The sequence below is a fragment of the Epinephelus moara genome, chromosome 5 (genome assembly GCF_006386435.1).
Source record: "Epinephelus moara isolate mb chromosome 5, YSFRI_EMoa_1.0, whole genome shotgun sequence".
NCBI classification, from domain to species: Eukaryota; Metazoa; Chordata; class Actinopteri; order Perciformes; family Serranidae; genus Epinephelus; species Epinephelus moara.
In genome coordinates this window covers 2721855-2746833 of record NC_065510.1, presented here as the reverse complement: position 1 = coordinate 2746833, position 24979 = coordinate 2721855, and the positions used below count along the sequence as shown (strand labels likewise).

General features: G+C 42.0%; 4 protein-coding genes across 5 annotated transcripts in view; 3 read left to right on the top strand and 1 right to left on the bottom strand.

Annotated features, from left to right (window-relative positions):
* Nucleotides 1–1218, bottom strand: part of aplf (aprataxin and PNKP like factor) — a 28875-nt gene extending 27657 nt beyond the window's left edge. For both annotated transcript variants that reach the window (XM_050043780.1, XM_050043781.1), the window contains exons 1-2: nucleotides 1102–1218; nucleotides 791–925 (exon numbers count right to left, since the gene is read on the bottom strand). In XM_050043780.1, coding sequence (XP_049899737.1) covers nucleotides 791–883 — 93 coding nt within the window. In that variant the 5' untranslated portion in view covers nucleotides 884–925; nucleotides 1102–1218. The remainder of the gene's footprint in view (nucleotides 1–790; nucleotides 926–1101) is intronic.
* A 941-nt stretch (nucleotides 1219–2159) lies between these two features.
* On the top strand, nucleotides 2160–6909 carry LOC126389874 (F-box only protein 48). The gene is made up of 3 exons (XM_050043829.1): nucleotides 2160–2252; nucleotides 3337–3670; nucleotides 6497–6909. Exons 2-3 carry the CDS (start codon nucleotides 3368–3370, stop codon nucleotides 6656–6658), a joined length of 465 nt encoding a protein of 154 aa, XP_049899786.1. The 5' UTR covers nucleotides 2160–2252; nucleotides 3337–3367; the 3' UTR covers nucleotides 6659–6909.
* A 2494-nt stretch (nucleotides 6910–9403) lies between these two features.
* Nucleotides 9404–12396, top strand: cnrip1a (cannabinoid receptor interacting protein 1a). The gene is made up of 3 exons (XM_050043819.1): nucleotides 9404–9778; nucleotides 11958–12102; nucleotides 12196–12396. Exons 1-3 carry the CDS (start codon nucleotides 9429–9431, stop codon nucleotides 12358–12360), a joined length of 660 nt encoding a protein of 219 aa, XP_049899776.1. The 5' UTR covers nucleotides 9404–9428; the 3' UTR covers nucleotides 12361–12396.
* Nucleotides 12397–23098: 10702 nt separating this feature from the next.
* ppp3r1b (protein phosphatase 3 (formerly 2B), regulatory s1ubunit B, alpha isoform, b) overlaps nucleotides 23099–24979 on the top strand; it is a 44294-nt gene continuing 42413 nt past the window's right edge. The window contains exon 1 of the mRNA XM_050043826.1: nucleotides 23099–23328. Coding sequence (XP_049899783.1) covers nucleotides 23326–23328 — 3 coding nt within the window. The 5' untranslated portion in view covers nucleotides 23099–23325. The remainder of the gene's footprint in view (nucleotides 23329–24979) is intronic.

Here is a 24979-nt window from a genome sequence, read left to right as displayed (position 1 = left end):
CGCGCACTGATCCAGGATTGGTTTCACCTGGCTTGATGAATCCGTGTCTGCTCATCCTGGCTTGGTCTTTGTGCAGCCCATTAAGCCTGGACGCTCTTGTTTTGGATTCGTTGAACCCAGCTCAGTCATTTATCCTGGATGTCTGAATCCTACTTTTGTGAAACAGGCCCCAGCTCTGCACTCAGGATTTCTGGTAAATAGGCTGTGATATGGTGCTAGTTATGGTCGCTTAGCAACCTCAGACACAACCTGCCTCCATGCCCCTGGAAGCTGGCACAAGAGTAGCACCCAAAGCCCGACCTCCAGTTTTCCAGGCAGTTTAAAACACGACATGTGAACGACCCATAAGGTGCCACATAAAAGAAAAAAGCATCAACATAAAGCGTGTTCAATAAAAAAAAATTCACAGGGAGGAGCCCCAAGGACCCCCCTTCAGAGGTCCGGGCTAAGTCCCCTGTGTCCTCAAACCCTACAAACACCCCTGCATCTGAGGTTCAGTGGGGTAGAAGTTTTAAATGCCATAAAAAATAGATGTAAGTGTGGAGAAATCCTTTCTACCAGTCTGGACTTATTGGTGTTTCCAGCACCTTGCCAGGACCAAGCTGGGTGGAGCAGGGGTTGTTCTGCATCAAATACCATATAAATAAAATACTCAAGTACCCCATAGTTGCACTTTGTACTTGAGTAAATAGTTACATCCCACCACAGCAATGCTTGTTAATGTGCACTGTTAATAGTAATGCTGGTATAAGAGTAAAGTAAACTGAAACAAAGCCACAGGAGGACTCACTCCCAGTAACGGCCCCCTGCCCAGCACCGTCTCCCCGGGCGGCAGGTGGACGGGATCCCCGCCGTCCACCGGGACGAGGTCGAAACCGGACATCTGCTCAGCGGGCGGGAGAGGAGAGAGCTTCAGCCCGGTTCACTGGAGGAAGTAAACACACATTAAAACAAGCCTTTACCACTTAGTTCAGAGGATTTTGAAAGTTATTAGGAGAATTAAATCAGGAATCAAAGAGCTTCTCTGACTTAATGTTTCATTCAGATGCTCCGTCTGAGCCACGTAATGCGCTGCAGTGGTACACCTGTACTGCTGCCTACCTGCTGTGGAGGTAAACTGGATAGTTTTTGTCTCCCAACTCTTAAATCCAACCATAGAGCACGGACACCACTCACAACTCTCAGCTACGGGATTCAAAACTTCCGGGATGTGGAGGGAGCATGCGCAGTAGAGGTGTGGCGATGTTATTGAAAGCATGCCTGAACACGTCCCCCTTATTCCATCCTGAATTTCTTCCATTTAAAATGTCTTATTTACAAATTATTTGTGATTAAAAAATACATCTAAAAATAATCTATAATTCAGTAGGTGTCACTCTATAATTCGGCATACTTATAACATACATTGCGTGACTTTAGTTATCAAAATTTAAACTTTTTGACTTCGTTCACACCGCCCTGGCAACTCCATGCAGCTGACGTGTGGTGCTCCTAAATAAAGTGTGGTTAAATTGAATAAAATAGACATCAATCCTGTATTCGGCATACATGCAACACACAGTGCATGACCTTAGTTCATTAAAATGTCAACTTTTTTATTTGGTTCACACTTCTTGTTTCGGTCCCTTTGTGCTCGTCGTATTATGTGTTTTTATAGCTAGATATTAGGTAAGAAAGGAAAATAGAAAACAGAAATACAAATATTGCGGGAAGCTTATTTGCACGATTTGACTATTTCCTAAAATTTGAGTTTGAATTTTAAATTAAGCAGCGTTTTTGCACACATTTGCTATTTTGTTTGGCCAAAGGAAGTACATTTATTTTAACAAGTTAGATTAAATAAACAGTTTATTTGACTAGCCTTTATTTGGCATGTTCTCAAAAAAAAGATGTATGTGGCGAGATATGTGAACCAATTTAAGTTGGAATTTTGATCAATTAAAGTCACGCCATGTATATAATGTGTATGCCGAATTAAAGAATGATATTCACTTATCCATAATCCGCTTTGAGATTAATTTCATATGCCTATATTATTCGCAAATAACCAAGAGTATTTTAAATTCTAAACTTTTAGGATGGGATTCGGCGAATGTGTCGTCAGGCGTTTGCGATTCACGGGCGTGGCCTTTTTGACGCATGCGCACTCGATGGAAAACACAGTGACGTGTCTGTGTGTGTGTAAACAACCGTTGAGACATTTAAACTTAAACAGTCAGCTGTCAGAGCAGCACGGAGCGACCACACAGCCGGTAAGAAACTCTCATTTAACCGACACACGTCGATTAAATGACTCGTCTTGTACTTGAATATGTCGGCAGCCATCACATAGCAACGCTCTACGGTAAAAAATAAAAGTATTTATCCTGTAAACTGCGACAGTCTGGAGGGGTCTCGGTCGCTGTGAGCTAACATTAAGCTAGCTAACCGTGTTCCTGCTAGCCGGGGCGGACACGAGACTCATGCGGCTGAACGTGACTCTGAGCTGCATCTGATTTTCTCACAATAAGATTTGATTCAAGAAAATTGAAGCTTTTGTTCACCCACAAGCCCAACAGGGAAATGGAGAATGTTAATATAAACTGTGTGCTGTTATTCGGTGTTTTGTAATGAACATGTTTTTCTGTGTTTGTCATCCTTCAGCCTGCAAATCTATGTTTGGGACGTAAAGTAACTTAATACATAATAACCTGTTAATAACCTTTTCATTTGTCCAGTCCTTTGGTGATCCTTATCGTTAATGAATTGCACATTACTTCTATATTCGTGAAACTACTGTTATCCTGTTGACATGTCTGGCATTGGCACCATTTTTTATAACATATTGATAACTGTTATTGGTTATTTGCAACTGCACTTCATTATTTGCACTCCTTCCCACTTTGTAGAGTCAGTTGGTGATGGACAACAGCCACATGTGCCTGTCAGTCAAACCTAAATATCCTGAGGGTTAATGTCTGTGTATATTACTGGGCAATGAGCAGGTTTTTGACAGTTGTCTGTGTGTGTAACTGAGCAGAAAATACATGTAAGTAAATCTTTGCAATTGAGGCGAGGGGCCTCTGTGGTAGACAAACATATAGAATAAAATCTAACATAAGCGCTGCAGAAAATTTAAATCAAAATATTTTTATATTGCTGAAGATGGCTGCTCAGCAAAATACAGTAGTCTTCCTCTATCTCCTCCAACACAAACAGTTTAACAGGTCCTTCCCTCCTTATGTCTTCACATTGCCCATAAGATCCAAAGCTAATGTAAATATAACGTAGTGTAAATCATAATTTAATCAGTGACGTCAGATTCTGAAATACTTGATCCATCTGTTTTTTCCCCAGGCTGTTTCACCCTGTTGGACTCTGAGCTATTATGCAGCATGACTCCACGAGGACCTCGCCTGTGTTCCTCCTCTCCAAAAGAGGACCCTCCCTGATATCCACATGCGACACCACCACCCCTCAAAACTTTGCCGAGACGCTGCCGACAGAAATGAGCGTGAAGATTTTTGGCGAGCTGGACGCCGAGAGTCTGTGCAGCGCCTCGCTGACCTGCAAGCTGTGGCACCACATCATCAAGGAGAGCGACCAGGTGTGGAGGAGGCAGTGTCTGCTGGTCAGAGCTGTCTGTCAGAGGGAGGTCGACAGCGACAGGAGGGACGGTCTGTCCTGGAAGGTGGGTCGGCAGGAAAATTAATTTGTGCACAAATTCAGACACTAAAAGTCAAAATGAACTCAAACCAGGTGTTTTCATTTCGGCTCTTAGTGCCAGCTTTCACTTTAACATTACATTTAAAATGAACTCATGAGGTGACTTATGAATATGTCCAAAATGATAATAACTAAATAATAAATACCAACTTCTGCGCTCCAACAGGCGATTCAGAGTCCCTCCATTTAAAGCCAACAGGCTGAAATCTCTTTATACATCAGTCTATCCTGTAAATAAACTAATTGTTGTTTTGTTGTTAATAAACCAACTGCGTAATCAATGCCCCAAATTAGCTCGACAACACTGCCTGTTGTGTTCTGTTTGTGGGAAGGTTTCATTCACAAAAATGTCACCAAGAGTGATGAGAGGAACTTCAGTCCCGCTGTCAGAAATCAGCAGACAAATTTAACAGAGTCAGAAGAACAATCAGAAAATATGAACACAGCTGCCAACAACCTGTCATCAGAGCGACTGCGTACTGCCATGGAAATAAAGTTTGATGCTAAAAACGTCTCGCTAAAGCAAAGATTTAAACTGGAGGCAGTTGTGAACATGTGACTTGCCTGATATCAGACAGAACTGTCTACTCATTACACTCTGTTTCTGTCTTCAGTCTGACATTGCGTCCACTCTAATTGATTTCCACTGGGGATGGGAATTCAATTTTCCATAATCAGTCACTAGAAACCAACGTATCCACCTGAATCTGTCGTCATTTTAAATCCTCACTGATGCGTAGTCATGCCAACATACCTGTTTTGCTGGGGTCTTAAGAGTGAAGTGGAGCGAAGTAAATACAAACTATGATGTAGAGTGATATTTAGAGGACATGCCGAGTATGTATTGATGTAGAACAGCCTAGATAGCAGCGACTGTCTCCTTTAAGGAGCTCGCCATTTTGTTGTTACTCCTCGTTTACTCTGGTACACCACTTGACAAGAGCTTGACAACATGACAACAATGTTAGTTCCCCCTGTGACACTGATTGGCTGATGGAGCCCTCTCGCAGTGCTCATTGGTCGTTTTTTATCTTAAACGATACAGGCCGTTTCACGCCAGATGAATCAGTGAACTCAAACTCACTGGAGTGGTCGGATTCAAAGGTCTGGACCCAGGCAAGAGATGTGACATCACAGAGGGACAAAATATGTTTTGTTCCACGTTATGCTGCAATCCATGGAAGTTGGGAGTTGATAATTTTGAGTTTGTGTTCCCAGTGTCCGATCTAAATGCATCCCAGTGCATCTCCTCAGGAAAACATGGACGCCCGCAGCAAACTGGTGTTTTTTATGGCTACTTTTCTGAGCTTCACAACCATCTACTGAAGACCACAGCACCATTAGTGAAAAGAAACGGCGTGTAAAATAAGTAACCTGTCTCGTCTTTGCTCGTTCTAATAGCAGCTCAAAATTGTGAAATGTATAACGAGTGCTGAGCATCAAAGTGTGACCCATCACAGCCAGGAGCACAAAGCTGTAGAAAAGCATATTTCACATGTTTCACACACAAACTCTACATAAAACACTGCATAAAGTAAGATCTGATGTAAAGGTCACCCTGCTCGGTTTACTGTGGATGCCGCCATGTTTGCTGTTGAAGTCAGATGAGCTTGTGTTGGCGAAACCAGATAAGATGGATCTTGCCCAAGTTTCTGATTTTGAATTTCAGCTTGAATGATGTTTCATTGCACTTTTCTGTGTTGGAAGTCTTTTTTTTCACCGTTGTGAGTACAGTGGATTTCAGCATCACACTGTCAGGTGTCGGACAGTAAACTGCACAGAGACACTGAGGCTTCAGCTGAAAAACCTACTTTTATTCTTTAGCATTGGAGTCCCCCTGATGCTGCCTGTGTGTGTTGTGTCTCTAAGTGTGTGTTATGTTGCCTCTCATGTGAGTTTTTAACATTTTATCCCTTTCATACAGCACCGTGGTCAACATGAGTTGTTTTTAAATGTGCTTCATCAATAAAGTTAAGTTGGGTTGAGTCTTTGATCGTGTCAACGGCCATCCTCAAACCCTTCTCACTTTGTGATGTAGGACCACCGTTTTAGAGCCACGACCAGAGATATCGCCACATTTATCACACAGTGTACAATGATCTTCAGACCCAACAGAGACCTTGAGAATATTTCAGAGGTCAAGTAGAAAACATCAGAGGAGGCTGTAGGCTTTAACTGATGAACAAACTCCTATTATTTTGAATTTGTATCCTATAAAGAAAAAAATATCCCCATAAAATATCACCTTGTCTCCCAGTCTCCAGAAGAAAATGTTGGCTTTGTACGTTTCTGCAAACCACGACTACGTTACGTTTGCACGTTTCGTGTCAACATTTCTGAGGTGATGCATGAGGTGAGAAGCTGCAGACCACTGTTTGAGACCAACAAACAATAAAACTGATTGCTATTTAGCGTGTCCTTGCTGTGTCTCACTGTTTCACCTTTAAACATGGGTGTTTTGTAGCAACCTGTCAGCGGGAATGATGAGATGAAAAGCCATTGTTTTTTACAGAGACATTGCTGGGTACCCCAAAACTGGGTACTGTAAGCCAAAACATGATCTTTTCCTAACCATATCCAAGTTGATTTTGTGCTCAAATATAACCACATGTTAAGTGTTGTTGAAATGTAAAGTTTTCTACGTAATAACATACAAATGTATCGTAGCCGTGAACTGCTCAAACATACACTGCCAACATTTTTTCAGGCGACTGGGTTGAGTCTTGACTGAGAGGAGGTTGAAGCTTCTCTGACCCTCGTCCTCTGACAGCATCCCGTCTCCTCTCCGCAGGTCACTCTGGTGAAGAACTACACTCGCAGCTGTCTGAAGAGAGACTGGCTGAGAGGTCGCTACAGCCACGTGAGATCAGCAGAGGAGCTGAGCGGCAGGAGGATGACGCCGCTGGACGCTGAGACCTGGGGAGAGATCCTGCAGGCCGAGCTCGACAGATGATCAATACCACATGTAGGATTTTTATTCAAAGCACCTCTGGCACTACTGCGTGCCTGATTTTTAACTCTAATATATATTTTATACTTTTGTGTTTCATATGATTATATATAAAAAAACAATTGTACATAATTTTTTAAATTGCTTTTTTTTTTTTTAAGAAAAATCATGGAGAAATGAAACATTGACATTAGTTGTTACAATTAAACTGTTTCATTGCTTTTACTGTAAAAATGTAATAAATTACATTGTTGTGAAGCAGTTTTTGTCGACACCTTTGTTGATACACTGGAGTATTGTATTGCATTACATCATAAGGTGTTTCTCTTATTGTGTCCACCCTGGCTACATACAGTTTCACAACCTACACGTGTCTGTACACTGGTAAGTGCAAAGCCACAGAGCTCAACACAACAATAACGTTAAAACAAAGCCTGCTTAATATTTTATAATAACATATTTGAGTTTTTCTGTATCTGTAAAAACGCACATATCTAATTCAGAAACTCATGATTACTAATCAGCTGAAGTCTCAGTGTCATGTTTCAGCTGCAAAAATCTCTCTTAAAAAATTAACTGTTGATCAAAACTAAGTCTGCAGCATGAACTCCACAGTACTTCAGGAACAGGAAGAGTTGGTGAAACAAAATATTTCACAATATTTGGGTTTTTCATGTTAGTTATTAAAGGAAGAAGGACAAAAGAGAACTTAAAAGAAATTATACATTTATCATGATTTGAACATACATTTTAATATGCAAAAGAAACGTATTCAGCTGTCAAATGTTGAAAGTGAAAAGTTTAATATTTGCTTTAGAAAAGTGCAGGAAACAAAAGACAATATGATACTTGAATATAATGGTATCCCTGTGAAGCACTTACTTACATAGGCCTACATTTTGTACATTTACACTGTCATATCTTGAGTAAATGTTCTTAATTATTCATCAGGAGGGCTGCTGCGAATATATATTTTTAATCATCTCTTATGCTGGCTCGTATGTTGAAGTAACTCATTGATAATTTGGTCTATGAAATATCAGAAAACTGAAAAAAGCCCAGCACAAGTTTCAGGCTAATACTAAATTATTAATTTCACTATAATTTATAAGAGACAAAAATTTGAACATTTGATAATTTTGAACCATAAAATAGTTTCTGATTAAATATTTAAATTCAACTTAAATTAATCAGCCAATCATTGCAGCTGTACTCTGTGAACAATGAAGCAAAAATGATACAGCTGACACCTATTTGGGCTGTCAGTCAAACATTATATCATTTTTTAAAGCAAAATGCCAAACAGAAAAGAAAGAAACAAATGTTCATATATGATGATCTCAAATATGAAAATTTGTGGCTTTTGTTTGTCATAAAAAACAATAAAAGAAAAAAAAATAGTAAGGGTCTGTTCTCTACTTATCAGAGGAGGAGGTGGGTGTGATGACTTTTTTTTTTTTTTTTTTTTTTGATCCTCCCGAAGTGACAATATTTTTCCTTGAGCTTCCTCGAGCGACTGGCAGGAAATACATGACCCTCCCACCACCATAAATTAGTTATTAGATTTTTAAATATCACTCTGTGATGTTAAAGGTTGAAGACAAAATTCTGGAGTTGAAAAAGCCGCGTTTTTTCACTCTTGTGCATGCGGATTACTTAAATTGTTAAATTTCTTTTTCTTTATCAACGCTCCATCCATCCATCCATCCATCCACTTTCATCTGTTTATCCAGGGCCGGGTCGCGGAGGCAGCAGGCCAAGCAAAGCACCCCAGACGTCCCTCTCCCCAGCAACACTTTCCAACTCCTGCTGGGGGACCCCAAGGTGTTCCCAGACCAGATGAGGTATGTAATCCCTCCAGTGTGTTCTGGGTCTGCCCCGGGGCCTCCTACCAGTGGGACGTGCCCAGAACACCTCTAACAGGAGGCGCCCAGGAGGATCCTGATCAGATGTTGAACCATCTCAACTGACCCCTTTTGACACAAAGGAGCAGCAGCTCTACTCTGAGCTCCCTCCAGATGTCTGAGCTCCTCCCCCTATCTCTAAGGCTCAGCCCAGACACCCCACTGAGGAAACTCATTTCACCTGCTTGTATCCACGACCTCATTTTTTCAGTCACTACCCAGAGCTCATGACCATAGGTGAGGGTTGGGACGCAGATGGACCAGTAAATCAAAAGCTTCGCCTTCTGGCTCAGCTCCCTCTTCACCACAATGGTCTGACACAGCACCTGCATCACTGCACATGCTGCACCAAACTGCTGATCCATCTCACGCTCCATTCTACCCTCACTCTTGAACAAGACCCTGAATTACTTGACCTCTCTGGCTGTGGGGCCACTACCCGCAGGGGTGGAAGTCAGGGTGTGCTGATTCCTGGTGTCGCAGACTGGCTCAGATTTGGTTATGGGAAGCATTCGTCACAAATGTGTCCAAGAACCATCGCAAATTTGAAAATCCAACAATACTTTCTGTTTCTGAATGTAAAATATAAAAATCTGCAGTAAATTAAACACAAAATATAACCATTTCAATGTGTTCGCCCCTCTCTTAAGACGAAATAAAAAATATAAGTCGCTCCCCAGTGCTTGAGAAATTATTTGATATGCCCCCCACTTTTTGCCCCACCCCTCCCCCTCATAAGTAACGAACAGTCCCTTAATAGTAAGATTAATTTGATTTATTGACTACTGGTTTGACAGAAGAAACAATTTGAAATCGTCTTTCGGCATATTGATATTGCCATTTTCAACCACAGTCGATTAATCTAGACCATGATCGGTTCGTTGCAGCCCAGACTTCGGCCCTCACACTTTTATTTTGAAAGACGTAACCGGAAGCCGTGTGCTCCCCAGCTTGACCGTGGTCCCTCCTCAGCATCACCGCATCATCCGCCGTCCTCTCCCTCAACACGGGACCGAAAACTGACCGAAGGATCCGGGATAATGGACGACGTCCCTCCGATCATCAACATCTCCATCTCCCTGCGGATCCAGCCCAATGAGGGGCCCGTGTTCTTCAAGGTGGACGGGACCCGGTTTGGACAGAGCAGGACCATCAAACTGCTCACAGGCTCCAAATACAAGATCGAGGTGATGCTGAAGCCTGGAAACGTCGAGGCCACGTAAGAAGAAACAGATTATATCAGTATTGTTACTGTTGTCTTTATTATATGGTCAGATACTGGGTGTATCTGCAGCAGGAGCACACAGAGCATGCGTGTTCTCTTATTTCATTCGTTCCCTATAATAAAACAAAGGTCACACATCTGTAAGCATGAGATGCACCGCCATAATTAGCGTTTGTATTAGTATATAAAACTAAATTAAAGCAGTAACAGTGGCGCGTGTCTGTGGCTCCGTGGCCTCCTCCTGCAGGCCTGCAGCAGCATCTGATATCCGCCTGAATAAATCATCATGTGTGATGTTTTTTTCATCGCTGGTGACGTCAGGAGGCGTCGTGTCTCTGCTGATGGACCAACAGCTCGTGTGGGCTCTGCTGCTGTTGGATAAGGTGAAGTGAAGTGAGCAGGGCGGGGTCCACCTGATCACACACAGCCTCAGTGACACGCAGGGAGGGATCCACCTGTGCAGAGGAAGGTGTCAAGGGACTGTTCCTTACTTGTGAGGAGAGGGGGAGGGGTGGTGCAAAAAGGAGAGGCATGTGAAATAATATTTGGGGAGCGACTTATGCTTTTTATTTTGGCTAAGGGAGCATAGACGTTCGAATAGATGAATTTTATATTTATTTTACTACTGATCTTTGAAGAAAACCTTCCAAACCCGTCGTGTTTTCTTTAGCAATCACCAAAATTACACCATTTATCAGAGCCAGGAAGTGTAAAAACAGAAATTAGCATTGGCTTTTAAGATTTCCGACGGTCCTTGGACACAACATGAGTGACGAAGGCTTCTGTTAGGAAAAAAACATAACGAAATTTGAGCTTAAAATGGTGAAATTTCATCAAAAAAAATTTTTTTTAAATCATAAAAGTGGTGTTCAGTGGTGAAGATTATCTTGCTGAACAAAACATGTGAATCATAAATGTTTGTTTGCCGCAGAGCGTATTTTCTGTGAATCATAAATGTTTGTTTGCCGCAGAGCGTATTTTCTGAATAATCTATAATCCAAGGGAACCAGGGCGACGCTAACCTCCATATCGGCCTACAAGAAAACGTCACCCCTGCAGCACTATTGCAGCATGTACGAAAGACGCTTTCATGTAGAGCGAGCAAACCAATCACAAGACTACGATGATGGCGTATTTGAATCTGTGAGATATTTACGGCTTAGCATCAGGCCTCCAGGAACACTGCTCAGCCTTGCTGCCAATTGTTTCCAGTGGCCACTCACGGTATTGCAACAAAAAATCCCCTGGAACCCAAAAAGCATTTTCGCCGTAGAGCACCATTATAAAAGAGACGTCTGTTAAACTGTTGACAGGACGCCTCCAACTGCAAACAAGCTGAGTTATGCCTCTTTCTATTATGAGTTTTTGATCCATGGCGGTTTTATATTTGTAAAACTTTCCTTAAACCAAGAAAAGCCATTAAAAAAAACACACATCTGTGACGTCATCACGATGTAAAGTCTATGAGCCAGGTGGGAACTTGCAGGTGGCGCCAGCGTAAGAAACACTACTGCACATACTCAGTGGACGCTAGAAAGCTAGAAACTTTTTTGACGTAGCAACTCCATTTGAATAAATAGGCGCCATCTTGGGATCCAGCTGGTGTTATCATACATTTGCAATTAGCATTGACGCCACCGTTTTCTCACAAACTTGTTAAATATTAAACATATTATAAGAACATTGCCACTGGACATTAACAGCTCCTTATTTGCCATGTTGAAAATTATGAGACGTCTTATATCCGGCCTTGCCCCATCCTTTTCTTCTTCTGCTGAGTTTTATCACTGTTTGCATGTAAAAATGTTGCATTACCGCCATCTGCTGGACTGTCCCTGCCTCATCTATTCTCAAGGCATTTAGAAAAGGTGCCAGACGGGAATTTTCATGAATATAGTGCATGCAGTGCCTGAAAGGTTATCCCAGTAATTTACTGGGAATTACCTGTGAAAGAGACTCATGGTTACCAGCAAGAAGGTCATTATATTAAGATGACATTTATTTATTTGGCAGACCTTTCGACCAAACGTACAGTCCAAGACACAGTCATTCTCAGAGAGGCCTTTGAGAATATCAGCTCTCAGATCCACCTGACCTGCAGGTGCATGCAGGTGTCACTTTAAAGCTCTCAGTGCAGAATCAAACTACTTGCTCCTCTTTCTCCTCCTCACAGCAACATGAACATCGGAGGCATCATCTTCCCTCTGGAGCAGCAGTCCAGGGACGAGGAGTCGGTGGTTTACCACGGCCAGTACGACACCGAGGGCGTCCCGCACACCAAGAGCGGAGACCGGCAACCTGTCCAAGTCAGCATGGAGGTGAGACAACAGTGTCACAGAGACCTTTTATCACATATCAGATGGGTGATTTTTGCAGCAGTGTTGGTGACGATGATCTCTCCTCCTGTCCAGTTCAACAAAGCGGGGACGTTTGAGACGGTCTGGCAGGCGAAATACTACAATTACTACAAGAGGGAGCACTGCCAGTTCGGCAACAAATTCAGCAGCATCGAGTACGAGTGCAAGCCCAACGAGACGCGGACCCTCATGTGGATCAACAAGGAGGCCTTCAACTGAGTCCGCTCGTCCTCCCACCGCCCCCACACCAAATACCAAGCAGAGGATACAGTTGTACCGGGACTTTGAACATCAGCATCACAATAAAAGGACAGCCTTATCTTAGAGGCGTGCGTCACGTCAGCGAGGGTCTGGTATTTGTTTTATCACAGAGAGGAAAGAAAGTAGCTGTTAGCTGTGCTGGTCCTTAAAGGGGTTTTGTTTTAAAGCTGCACTCTGCAGTGGTGCTTCTTGGCAGCTTCACACGCCAGCAGAGGGGAAAAGTTTGAAAAGCATTAGCTAGTATTCAGAAATCCTGTACAGTGATGTAAGTTAACTGCACACAGCTCGGCTGGTTTAAGATGTTTTATATCAAAGGGAACTAAAGGGACAGAACAGGGGAACGATCTGAAGCTTGGAAGAGCAGTTAACCTCTGAGGGGAGCGCTCACCAACTGTATCTGTATCTAAAGCCCCTTTTCCACTGCACAAAAAAATCCACTAACACCCGCTAACATCTTTTTAATGTAATGGGAAAGGTTTCACAGCTGGGTCAAATTACTCAGTAGTAGTCGCAGGTATTTATCGGCAGTGATGGGAACACAACACCCGGGTGAACACGCTAATTTTATAGCCCCTTAACCAGTGAGATGCAATGACAGGTCACCACACAATGCCGTCCATCTCTGGCCAAGCAGCTTTCAAACATCAATCCAAATTTGTCTGCATCAAGTTTGAAAGACAGACTGTATAAATAAGGGATATATATATGCAAAAAAGTAACAACCATTAAGTTTTCACTGGCCTCCATGCTGCTTCCAACTGTTTGTTAACCTGTTTCCAGCCTGTCAGTGACGTTAAACACGACACACACACAATAAACCCTACACACACAGACAGGCATACTCCTCTGCTGCAGAGCCGTGTACACAGCGGTGGTCATCTGGCAATAGGAAAGAAGTCTATCGCCTATTTTTAGCTCATTTTCCCGTGTTTAAATAACCTGCGCAGACACGCTAATGTTAGTGGAAAAGGGGTTTATGTTTCAGTCCGTCACTCAGTGTGTAGGTGGACTTCTTTCAATGATCAAACACCAAGAAAAGTTCCACATAGAAAGTCGCGGAGTGAAGCTTTAAAACAGGAGTGTGCAGAGTTTAAGGGACAATCGGACACTTAATGAAATCAGCTTGTTGGATTCAGATGAGAAGATTTACATACACACCATCTGAGTGACTCCAGTACAGAGATCCAGGATGTGTTTAGCGAAGCTTAGCTCAAAGACAGGAGGCAGCGGGGAACTTAGACTTAGTCAACACAAACACAGGTTGGTCTTTTGTTCACAGGCAAAGTGCTTTTCAGGAGAACAGACATGTTATAAAACTCCTTCAGAGCAGGGCTGGCCAAACTTTTTTGACTGTGGGCCATTTACAGGAAAATTTAAGGAATCACAAGCCAAACAATTGTAAACCAGTTAGGGACTGTTCTTTATTTGTCAAAGGAGGGGGGTGGCTGGGGTGTGACTTTGTTTTGTTTGGGGGTTTTTTAAAACCCTTTCTTGAAGCTACAAATATTTTTCCTCGAGCCTCCCTGGCTGAATCCATGACCCTCACTCCTCCTATTAGATTTTTAAAACTTACCTTTTGATGTTAAAGGCATCGACAAAATCCTGGAGTTGACTCAAGCCTCAGTTTTTCACTCTTGTCGCTGGTTAGTTTGTGCACATGATTTATCTTTAGCCAAACTTTAAACGAGACACGTAGAACAAAGTGATTTTGGTGAAATATCAATATTTTAAGCTCAGATCAGAGTGCTGCGGTTACAGTCGGGGTTAGGGGAACCTGCCAGTCTGGCTCGATCAAAAGAGACAAATACTCTTTCCATCAAATGCAAAGCCAGAGCTCAAACCTGGCAACAACCACGATGGACTTTAGAGATGCTGCGTTCAGTCACTGCCGCCAGCGGTTGTCAGCCAACAAATACAGCAGCTCCAATGTCACCTATTTCTGCACCTGCTCAATAAACATGATACAGCACTTAAATCAGACTGAGGGGCGGAATTACACAAGGATTGTGCAGCTTTTGCTGCCGCAGGAGAAACCATGTAATTCTCAGAGCACCTGCAAAGGATGAAATGCACCCCAAACTGCACTGCCAAGCAAACACCATCTCAGTGCTCCTGTGCTGTTTGCATATATTTAAATTGGGTAATATGCATACATTTGATCAAAACTGGTCCTCTCCTATGCAAATGAACCTCACTGCAAAAACAGTCCAAGTCTTAAAGATCAGTCCTCACAGCCACACACAGTTACAGTGAAATTATTGGTGTCTTCAGAGAGATGGTGGGAACTGAAGCGCACTGACAGACTGAGATATTAAATCACAAATACTGTTTGTCACAGTTGATTACACTCTGCTGTAAACTTTAGTAGTGTGTTTGTGCTGTAACATCATTGGCATGTGTGCTATCAGCGGCCACAACATGTGCTTTGTGAATTTTCCCAGAAATCCTTTGGAAAGTGTATTTGCCCACTTTTAATGGGGCTAGGCTAACAGTTTCCCCCTGCTCCCAGTCTTTGTGCTAAGCTAGGCTAAATACAGGACCTCTCTCTGTGGTGGAAGCACAGAAATTCACATCAATCTTCTCATCACACTCCGGAGAAAACAAAAAACAACATCCCCCCAGAATGTTCCAACTGTTCCTTTAAGGTTGAGTCAAGCCTGAAGCCTTCAGATGTGTGTGAGCAATACCCCCCTCGGGACTGAGCGCAGCAGCTAGCGTGGTGTTAGCAGGACGGAAGACACCTGTGGGTGGAAGAAGTATTTTATCTTATTTATTAATAGCTGTGTGGATGTGTCTGTGAGAGAGGAGAGACGATATGTGAGAGCGTGTTTATCGCTGTGATAGTTCTGACTTTTCTTATGTGTTATGTATTGTGTTATTTAACGTGAAAAATCCACCCAAAACACTTTTAAACAAACAGGTCACAATAAGGGACTGTTCTCTATTTATCAGAGGAGGCAGGTGGCTGAGGTGTGACTTCCTTTATTTGGACCCTCCCCAAAGCTACACATATTTTTCCTTGCGCCTCCCTGAGTGACTGGTGGAAATCCATGACCCTCCGTCCACTATAAATTAGTTATTAGATTTAAAATAGCCTTTGTTTTCACCCTCGTCATGCTGGTTAGTTTGTGCAAATGGTTTATTTGTGGCTGAATTTTAAATGAGATGTGGAATAAAGTGATTCTGAAGCAATATCACTATTTTAAGATCAGATTTGGTCACGTTTTATTTAAGACAGAAGCATTTGTTGCACGTGATGTGTTCAAGGGCAGTCAGAAATTTTACAAATCCAACAATAATTTTTGTTTTTTACCGTTTCTGGCTGTCATCAATGGTGTAATTTTGGTAATTTGTATAGAAAACATGCCTTCCTAACTCACAGTCATTTATACGTAGACGCTGCATTGACTGCGTCAGACCATTGCAGTGATATGTCAGTGGCCACGCCATATTGACGATGCCAAGTACGCCTGTATTATACCAATGCAAGTGACCATGGCAGCTGTGGTTTTTCTTGATTAAAAAAATCAAATAAAAAAAATTATGATGTTTTTTTTTTTCCAACCAGGAAAGGTTGGGATCATGTTAGGATTACATGAACTGAATACATATAAATATAACATAAAAACCACTTATTGCAGTTGGTTAAGAAAAATAAACATTATAGGGTGTTTTTAATCAGGAAGAACCGCAGCTCCTGTTTGCTTGCATTTTTTTACAGGCAAGTCTGACCTCGCCAATATGGCGGTGCTGTTGACATATGATTCAGCAGCCAATGAGGCATCTATGTTCCTATATCTATGTCCCATCCCACCTGCATGTTTTCTTTATAAATCTGCCGTAAAATAAATACAAAATACAACCATTTAAACTTGTGTGCTCCTCCCCTAAGCCATAAATAAAACCATAGGTCCCTCCCACTGCTTGAAATATTATTTGACATCCCGCCCCCTTTTTTGCTCCACTCCTCCCCCCTCATAAATAACGAACAGTCCCTAAAGGAATGTTTCTTCTTCTTCCTGTTTATAACTGGCCAATTTCAGACACAGTGAGAGCTGCCATGTTGGAACTCTGTCAAGAAGAGGAAACACAAATGTTGAGTCAGGTTGTAAAAAAAGTGCATTTCTGTAGCAATGAAACAAACCTTGAAGACAAAATGAGACGTGACAGTGTGAGTGGATGATGGTGGATTCCTCCTCTAAAGGATAAGGCTGGTGTTACTCTAAATGTCAGCAAATCCCATTGAAAAACAAAAACCAACACGTTAGTCCCGTGAATGTGTAAAGAGACCTGGATACAACGTTGGAGGAGGGTCCCTGTTCATTGCTATGGAAGTTGCTCAGTGGCACATGAAGCCAAAAAAGCTCTGTTTCCGTGGTATCAAATTACCTGGGTGATTGGTGCTGCTACGGCATCATGGGCCCATAGAGCAGGTGCACTAGAGACTTACAGACGCCAACAACCGCCAACTCCTGCTGGCCAACCGGCTGACTTCCTGTTTAGTGCTCTGCTAACTTGACTGGAGATAAAATAGTTTGATCTTGTGGCCCTGTTATACTTTGGGAATGTTATCAGACTGATTAAATCAATAGTGGAACAAGTTGTTTCATGGGCGTTGTGATGCTCTAAGAAATGCATCCACTGATTTACAGATGTGTCTTTTACAATGTAAGTCTATGGGGAAAAGTATGGAAAGTGCAGTACCGCTGTTTGGCCACTATGAAAATTGGTTTTAAAGCAAGTAGGTACATTGCAGCTGGAGCACCTGCATGACTCGCCCATCTTAACCTACATATCAGTGTCCACGATCAGCCCCCTTCGCCTGTTGACCTGGAGGCAGAGCCCTGATGAAAATGCTAAGTTAGCGATTAGCTAGCTGTGAAGTAGTTGGTTAAAAGAGAGGTAGGTTAAGGGTAATGGGAAGGCTACATCTTGTTACTTATAAAGTAAACCCCGTTTTCGTGTATTATCAATTATAATGTGGAGTATTGCCACGTTCGGCCTCATGTTTGTTTCCACAGTGTCGAGTGGTGGGTTTGTCTTGTACTAATGGTGGGCATGTACGCTACAAAAGGAATGTGTCTGCAGTTAAACATCTGTCTTTCAAAGCCCGGCGCACTTCCTGGGGGCCCCGTTAGTCCGTTTCTCAATATTGTCTGACTTCCTGTCTGTGGCTCTCAGCTCTGAGCCCATTGGTTCCACCTGAAGACTTGAGAATTTCCCAAAACAGGTGCTTACTGTAGTTTTTATCACACAAACAGGAGGAAGTAGTACATCTGTTGGGGACTATTTTCAGCTGCGGATTAATCCACATTTAGTCTGAGTGGGCGGAAGTTCGCTGCATAGATCAGCCTCTCATTGAGCGGAACGAGCCACCCGCTGAAGTCCCACCCTACCACCTTCAGTTGTGTAGCAGTTTTCAACACGTCCTTTACTAACTTTTGCGGTGTTTGATCTTGCGGGGATGTAGCCATTTTTCTGCCATGGTTCGCGTCCTGTAGGCGATATTTTTGTGGGCGTGTTACACCAAAACCTGTTTCCCCCCGGCAATATTTTTGCAAGCGCACCATTGCTGTGGCACCGCCCAGAACGATTGTGATTGGTTGAAAGAAATACAAGCAGCCGGGGCGTTTTTTTCTCCAATCTTAAAGTGAGAGTCGGCCCAGCCAGACCTTTCTTTTCTTGAGAAAGGTCTGGTGAGCGAGACTAATCCACATTTGACATATGTCGGATTGAGTCAAAGTAAACGACAGTGAGTTGGTCTTTTCATGGGATTTGTTGACAGTAAGAAAAGTGTCACCAGACTGATCCTTAAAGCCGTCAGACACCTCCGTCTCTCTGCTGAGAAGAGGACAGTTTTGCTTTTATTTTGGGACACGGTGCTTTTCGACGGCTTCAAGTGCTTCACTTTGTGTTACGTTTGTGCCGCCACAGCTTTTTCTTTTCTCAGTTTCCTCCTGAAGTGCATGGCTGGATTTATTTTGCCAAATATGATCTGTTTGTTTGTTTTCTGTTGAGATGTCTCAATGCCTGAACCTTGCTGTTTTGTTACGTGTTGAACTGAAGGAGTATAAAGTGTCTTTGTGAATAAAACAGTATAATGAACCAATAGCACTGTACAGTCACATTTGCAGTTATTATAATCATGAATATTTTAATGTATCAGTGGTGGAGGACGTATTCAGACCCTTAACTTGAGGAACAGCACTAAAACCACACAGCAAAAACACTCTGCTATAAGTAAAGGTCCTGCGTTGGAACTGTTCCCTCAATATAATCAGTAAAATGTAGTATTAAAGTATGAAACTGTCCCCTGCGACTGTATGTCAGGCCCTCTGGACAATCTTATCCAAATTTGGATGTCCAGAAAAGTACATCAGGGTCCTGAGACTCTTCCATGACAACATGTCAGCTGCTGTCCTCAGCCATGGCAGCGAGACTGAACCCTTTCAGGTGGAAACTGGTGTCAAGCAAGGCTGTATCATTGCCCCCACCCTGTTCACAGTTTTCATAGCCGCCATCCTCCATTTTGTTGGAAACAGTGCACCCAGTGGTGTCCAGATAATCTACAGAACAGATGGTAAACTATTCAACCTAAACAGATTCAAAGCCAAATCTAAGGTCATCCATACTTCCATCATGGAGCTACAATATGCAGATGACTGTGCTGTTGTAGCCCATACAGAGGAAGATCTTCAGGCCACCCTCAATGCTTTCACAAGGGCCTACCGGCTTCTTGCTCTCACCATGAACATCAAGAAGACCGAGGTCCTCCACCAACCCCCACCAGACACCACTGTATCCCCGCCAACAATAACAATTGACAATGGACGCCTTGAGAATGTTGACCACTTCCCTTATCTGGGAAGCCACCTCTCGTCTAAGGCGGACATTGACTGCGAAATAAACCACAGAATCTGCTGTGCCAGTGGCGCTTTTTCAAAGCTTCGCAAAAGGGTCTTTGAAAATCCTGACCTACTCGCCAAGACCAAGCTGCTTGTGTACAAAGCAGTCATACTACCAATACTCCTCTATGGTGCAGAGGCATGGACCACTTATAGTAGGCATTTAAGAACCCTTGAGTCCTACCATCAGAGATGTCTACGAAAAATCCTGCATGTGAGCTGAGAAGATGAGACACCAGCATCTTACAGGAGACAGTATCACCACCACCATCACAAAGCACCAACTCAGATGGACAGGCCACGTAATACAGATGCCTGATACCCGCTTTCCAAAACAAGTCCTCTACTCTGAACTCTGCACCGGTCACCATGCACCTGGAGGCCAGAAAAAGCGCTACAAGGACACCATCAGAACCAGTCTCAAAAAATTCAACATCAGCTCAAACTGGGAAGCTACTGCCAGTCAAAGACCTGCATGGAGAAACTGCCTGCATTAAGGTGTCACTTTCCATGAAGATCATCTCCAACAGGCTGCCAGAATCAAGCAGCAGCAAAGGAAGGAGAGGCTCTCCACCAATCGGGCCCCCACACATCCCACCGCCAGCACCCAACATCCCTGCCCACACTGCAAGAAGGTTTGTGGCTCCAGAATTGGCCTCTTCAGCCATCTGAAGACCCACAACAAGGACACCCAGGGAGGACCATCATACTCGACTTCGAGCATCATCGATGATATGAACTCATTAGATGATTCTGACTCATGCATTAACCCTGTGAAACACCTTTCTCAAGTATTTAAACCTTTGGCCCCTAAGCTAATTGGTGCAGTTTCTGTCAAAAGTGTGGGGAAAAAGGCGACAAGCAACTTGGTGAGAAATGTTCCATAAAGTAGAAAAAATTAATAGATTTTGAAAATTATTTTTAAACAGCCAGGGTAAAACTATTTTTTATAATTATCATTATTATATATTTAAAATTATGTTACAGAATTATAATTTCTAAGCTCCTTTTCCAGGTCATTTCCTTGTTTGTTTATTTGTTGGTTCTTATATTTGTTTTTATTCATTTTTTTAATAATTGTTTTGTTTTTAATTTTCTCTCTTTTACTAATTTCTTGCTCATTTTTTTGGGTCATTTCCTCTTTCGTTGCTCATTGCCTTCTTCCCATGTTTTTGAAAGACACCATTGTACATATAACTCCACTACATTTGTCTGCTTTAGTTACGTTTTTCTTAGAATTTAATTTTAAGTTTTCATCAACAGCAACACAGTGTATACCTTTCCTTTTTTCCAGCTGTATATAATATTTGCACACATTATATTGAAAAATTACTTGGACATAAGAATAAAACAGCACAGACATCCACTCCAATGTGCATATAACCAAACCCATTTATTAGAAATAAAAAACTGAAAAAAAAGATTAAAAAAATGATTGAAAACACATTCTAATCACACAGATAAAGTACAGGTGCAAAATTGGTTCTACAGACTATAACATGTAATGTGATGTGCACATGGGGGGAATATAAAAGTTAGAGTTTAGCAGAGCCCCGCTGGATGATAAACCTCATTGTATTATTAAAGCCACGACAGGACTGCATCATTTAATAAAGGTGGATTTTTGTAGTCTTAATGAGTGTGTGATTTGTTCCATCTGATCGAGGTCCCAGACTTCCTGGATCCATGTATTGTATGTGGGAGCTTCTTGTTTGAGCCATCTGATGGTTACACACTTTAAGTGATATATGGATGCTTTAGTGACTTTGAAGACTTAGATTATTAATACAAAATACAATCAACTAATAAATGATGATGCATACGTATAGATTAAACCAGCCGGCAGTTTATAAAGCATTTAAAATGAGCTCCACCTTTACCTGCTGCAACATTAAAGTGATCACTGGTGTGCTTCTCTCTCTTGCGCACAATCAAACATTCTGCTTGAATGACAGAGAGGACCCAAAACTTTTGTTTCTGATCAATGATTTATTATTTTGAGGGCTTTAATGCATGAACGAAATGACATTTTATCAGATCCAGAGCCTATCCTTATTTATTCATTTAAAATATATATACAGCTTATTTAGATCTGGGGCTGTTCATGAAACATTCAGGGCTGAAACCTCAGATGCCCAGTCCGAACAACGCCACTGCCCAGCACTCTCCTGTATATCAAATAATCCCCTCTCATGATATAATTTTACATGCCAAATGAATATAGACTATAATGTAGGTGTAATATAAGAGACCGTTTATTGTGCATCACATCCAAAAGAATGTGCACACTGTGGCCGTGATGTATGTCTTTAAATTTAGGGTAAGTACACTCTGTTGTGCTACTAAACAGAAAGATTTCCTGAGCATTTATTTATGTAAAAAACAGGATTGTGTTGTGATAAAAACATGACTATTTATGTTTGTTGTTGTCAGTGATCTATGATGTTTCCCCCATCAGATAGTGAGGGGAAAACTGGATGTGCTGAACCATTTTTCCTCCAAAGATTGTGTGTGTTGAAGGTGATAAATCACTCTTTGCAAAAAATAAAATAAAAACAGGATGTGTGCAGGCTGTGTTTAGCCTAGCTTAGCTCAAAGACAGGAGGCGGAGGGGAATTTAGATGTAGTCAACACAAACACAGGTATCTTTAAAGATGTAGTTATTTCAGTGTGCTTTGCTCTGTTGAATCACAGGCCAAATGATTGCAAATGCAGTCTTGGCTAGAATAAAAAAATGTAAGTCCCTTGCAGTGCTTAAAAAAATGACATGCCTCCTCCTTTTTGCAGCACCCCCTTCCCCCTCAAAACACACAGCCCTCCCTCCACCATAAATTAGTTATTAGACTTAAAGTCAAAAGCTGAAGATGAAATCCTGGAGTTGAAAAAGCCCTTGTTTTTTCACTCTTGTCTTGCTGTTGCTGAATGTTGAATAACAAAGAATAAAATGATTTTGATGAAAGATCACTTATTTAAGCTCAGATTCTACTTTTTTTTCAGATGGATGTTTGTCACACAAGATGTGTCCAAGAACAGTCAGAAGTTTGAAGATCGAACAATAATTTTTGTTTTCACAGTTTCTGGCTGTGATTAATGGTGTAATTTTGGCAATTTTTTTAGAATGAAGAAAGAATGTAGAATTTAAGACTCGGCAGTAAAAAAAACCCACAAAATACAGCCATTACAAATTTTAAAAAAGAACGTAAGTCCCTCGTCAGTGCTTGATAAAATGTTTAAAAACTGTATTTGACATGCCTCCCCAAACAAGCACTCAAAACCACTGAGCTGGAAAAACCTCATCATGTTCAAAAATATTTGTCTTGTCTCGTGGTTCAGCACCTCCTCCTCTATCTGGCCTCATAACCTTCAGATCTACTGCTGGCAAAGGGACTGCTGATGAAAACTAGCCTTTCAGCTAATGCATTTACAATTGTTAAAATGTTGAATGCACATTGTCCCTTTTTTAAATAAATCAATAAATAAAATACATATTTTCTGCACCACCCCCTCTCCCCCCTCATAAGTAACGAACAGTCCCTAAACAGCTACATTCCACCAGATGTGGCTGTTTGTGATTCAGTGTTTGTTTTTATGAAGTCGAGTGGTTTCTCTGCTCAATAGACGAGCTTTGGTTTGCACCTTCCACTCCTCCTCCTCCTCCTCCTCCTCTCTCCCTCTTCACTCTCCCCCTCTGCGGCTCTATCTGCTGGCGCNTCGAGTGGTTCCTCTGCTCAATAGACGAGCTTTGGTTTGCACCTTCCACTCCTCCTCCTCCTCCTCCTCCTCCTCCTCCTCCTCCTCTCTCCCTCTTCACTCTCCCCCTCTGCGGCTCTATCTGCTGGCGCTGCAGTGAATCTCTCCCCCGCTGTCACAAACCGTAAAGTCAGACAGCCGGTGGTCGGTATCTCACCGTTAAAAGTCACAAACCTCGTTAAAACGTCGTCTGTATCTGACCGCGTCGAGCCGTTACCGGAGCTTTGAATTACTCTTCAAGCAGCTTCAGACCCCCCCCTGCACCAAAATGGTAAGAAAATGCTGCACTTAATTTTTAAAATCATAATGTCATTCTGTAAAAACAGATTCTCCTCCTTCGACTGCACTGCTAGCTTCAGAACTAGCACCCCAGGCTAACCTAGCTACCGTTAGCTCCGTGCTGACATTAAAAAAAAGAGCGTATCCGTTGTTTTTTTGTCTGTTTGTTTTAATGACAATATTGTTGAATTATTTTGTTATTTCTGCTTCTTTCAACTGACACATTGCCACACATCAACGTTTAGAGTACCGTCGATGTGTGTCTCGGTGTAATGTGGTCACACGGCTAGTTAGCTGCTGAGGAAATACAGAAATACTGTTACGGCTTAGCTAGCAGGCTAGCATGCTAGCTGGAGGTGCGTCAAGTGCGCAGCAAAGTAACGACGGAAGTGTCGTAACATTAAGAAAATAAATCAAAATAAAAGCTTCTAAGAATAAAGTAATTGTCGCTTGAATAAATTAACTTTGACTGCAGCTAGTTATTGGTGTGTGTATCGTTAGAGAACAGTTAAATAACAGTGTTAATAAAGTGTCATTTTTTTGTCCGACTTACAGCCTATAAATTAAACATATTTATTTCACATTGATATAAATGGTGGTGGAGGAAGTACTCATCTTTTGTGCCTAATTAAAATAGTAATACCACAATGTAGAAAATCTTGTAAGAGTAATATAATTATGCTAATAATAATAATGATAATAAACTTTACTTATATAGCTCCTTTCACACAAGAAATGTAGCACAAGGTCAATATATGCTCTCAGTGATTTACATGAAATAGACAAAATAAACATAAACATGCCTTGATGGCAATTCAATACAAAAGGACAGGGATGCATGATAATATCAGCACGTCATCGATATCAGCTGATATTGGCTTTAAAATGAACTTTCGAAATCGGCCAACATGCTTTTTTAAAATTTGCACAATGAATGAATATTATAATCAGGGAAAAGTTTTGTACTTCATGTCTCCATCTGCTGGTGGGCCATCACGATAAGAGTATGCATGCATAGTATGATGTTAAGTACACTACAGAGGAGACTTGATGATCACTAACATTAGATAATAAGAAAAGTGGATTTATCGATATCAGTGTCAGTTATTGGTGAAATGAGTTGTTACTAGGGATAGGTAGCGCAAGCAAAAACACTATTTGAAAATCATGGCAAGTATTCGACGATTTTTCGAATAATCAAAAATAGAAGAGCCGCGTAAAATAGAGAGTTGTCGCGCAACAGACGGGGGTTGTCGCGCTGCTCTCGTTGCTGGTGGAGCCGCTGTANATCAAAAATAGAAGAGCTGCATAAAATAGAGAGTTGTCGCGCAACAGACAGGGGTTGTCGCGCTGCTCTCGTTGCTGGTGGAGCCGCTGTAATTGATTAACGGGGGCGAGCTGCTATGGGACTCGCGCTGCAGACGTGTCGCGTCGCCGAGCCCGGCCGTACGGTCCCTCGCCACCTCCTGCGTGCCTCGCTCTCAAATGACTGTGCATACTTGTTGTAGACTTGTTATACGCAAGCTTTGCCTCACAGAGTTTGCACTGCACCTCATTTTCGTTTATTTTGTCTAAGTTGTTCCACACAGAACTTTTTGATGATTGTAGTAGTCTCTGCATGTTTCTCCTGTTTGTAGAAGAGC

Excerpts from the sequence above, each read along its gene's own strand:
- LOC126389874 (XM_050043829.1), top strand. The coding sequence starts at position 3,368 with ATGCAGCATGACTCCACGAGGACCTCGCCTGTGTTCCTCCTCTCCAAA. Across the intron at positions 3,671-6,496 it reads GGGACGGTCTGTCCTGGAAG|GTCACTCTGGTGAAGAACTA; the intron begins GTGGGTCGGCAG and ends TCCTCTCCGCAG.
- cnrip1a (XM_050043819.1), top strand. The coding sequence starts at position 9,429 with ATGATCGGTTCGTTGCAGCCCAGACTTCGGCCCTCACACTTTTATTTT. Across the intron at positions 9,779-11,957 it reads CCTGGAAACGTCGAGGCCAC|CAACATGAACATCGGAGGCA; the intron begins GTAAGAAGAAAC and ends TCCTCCTCACAG. Across the intron at positions 12,103-12,195 it reads CTGTCCAAGTCAGCATGGAG|TTCAACAAAGCGGGGACGTT; the intron begins GTGAGACAACAG and ends CCTCCTGTCCAG.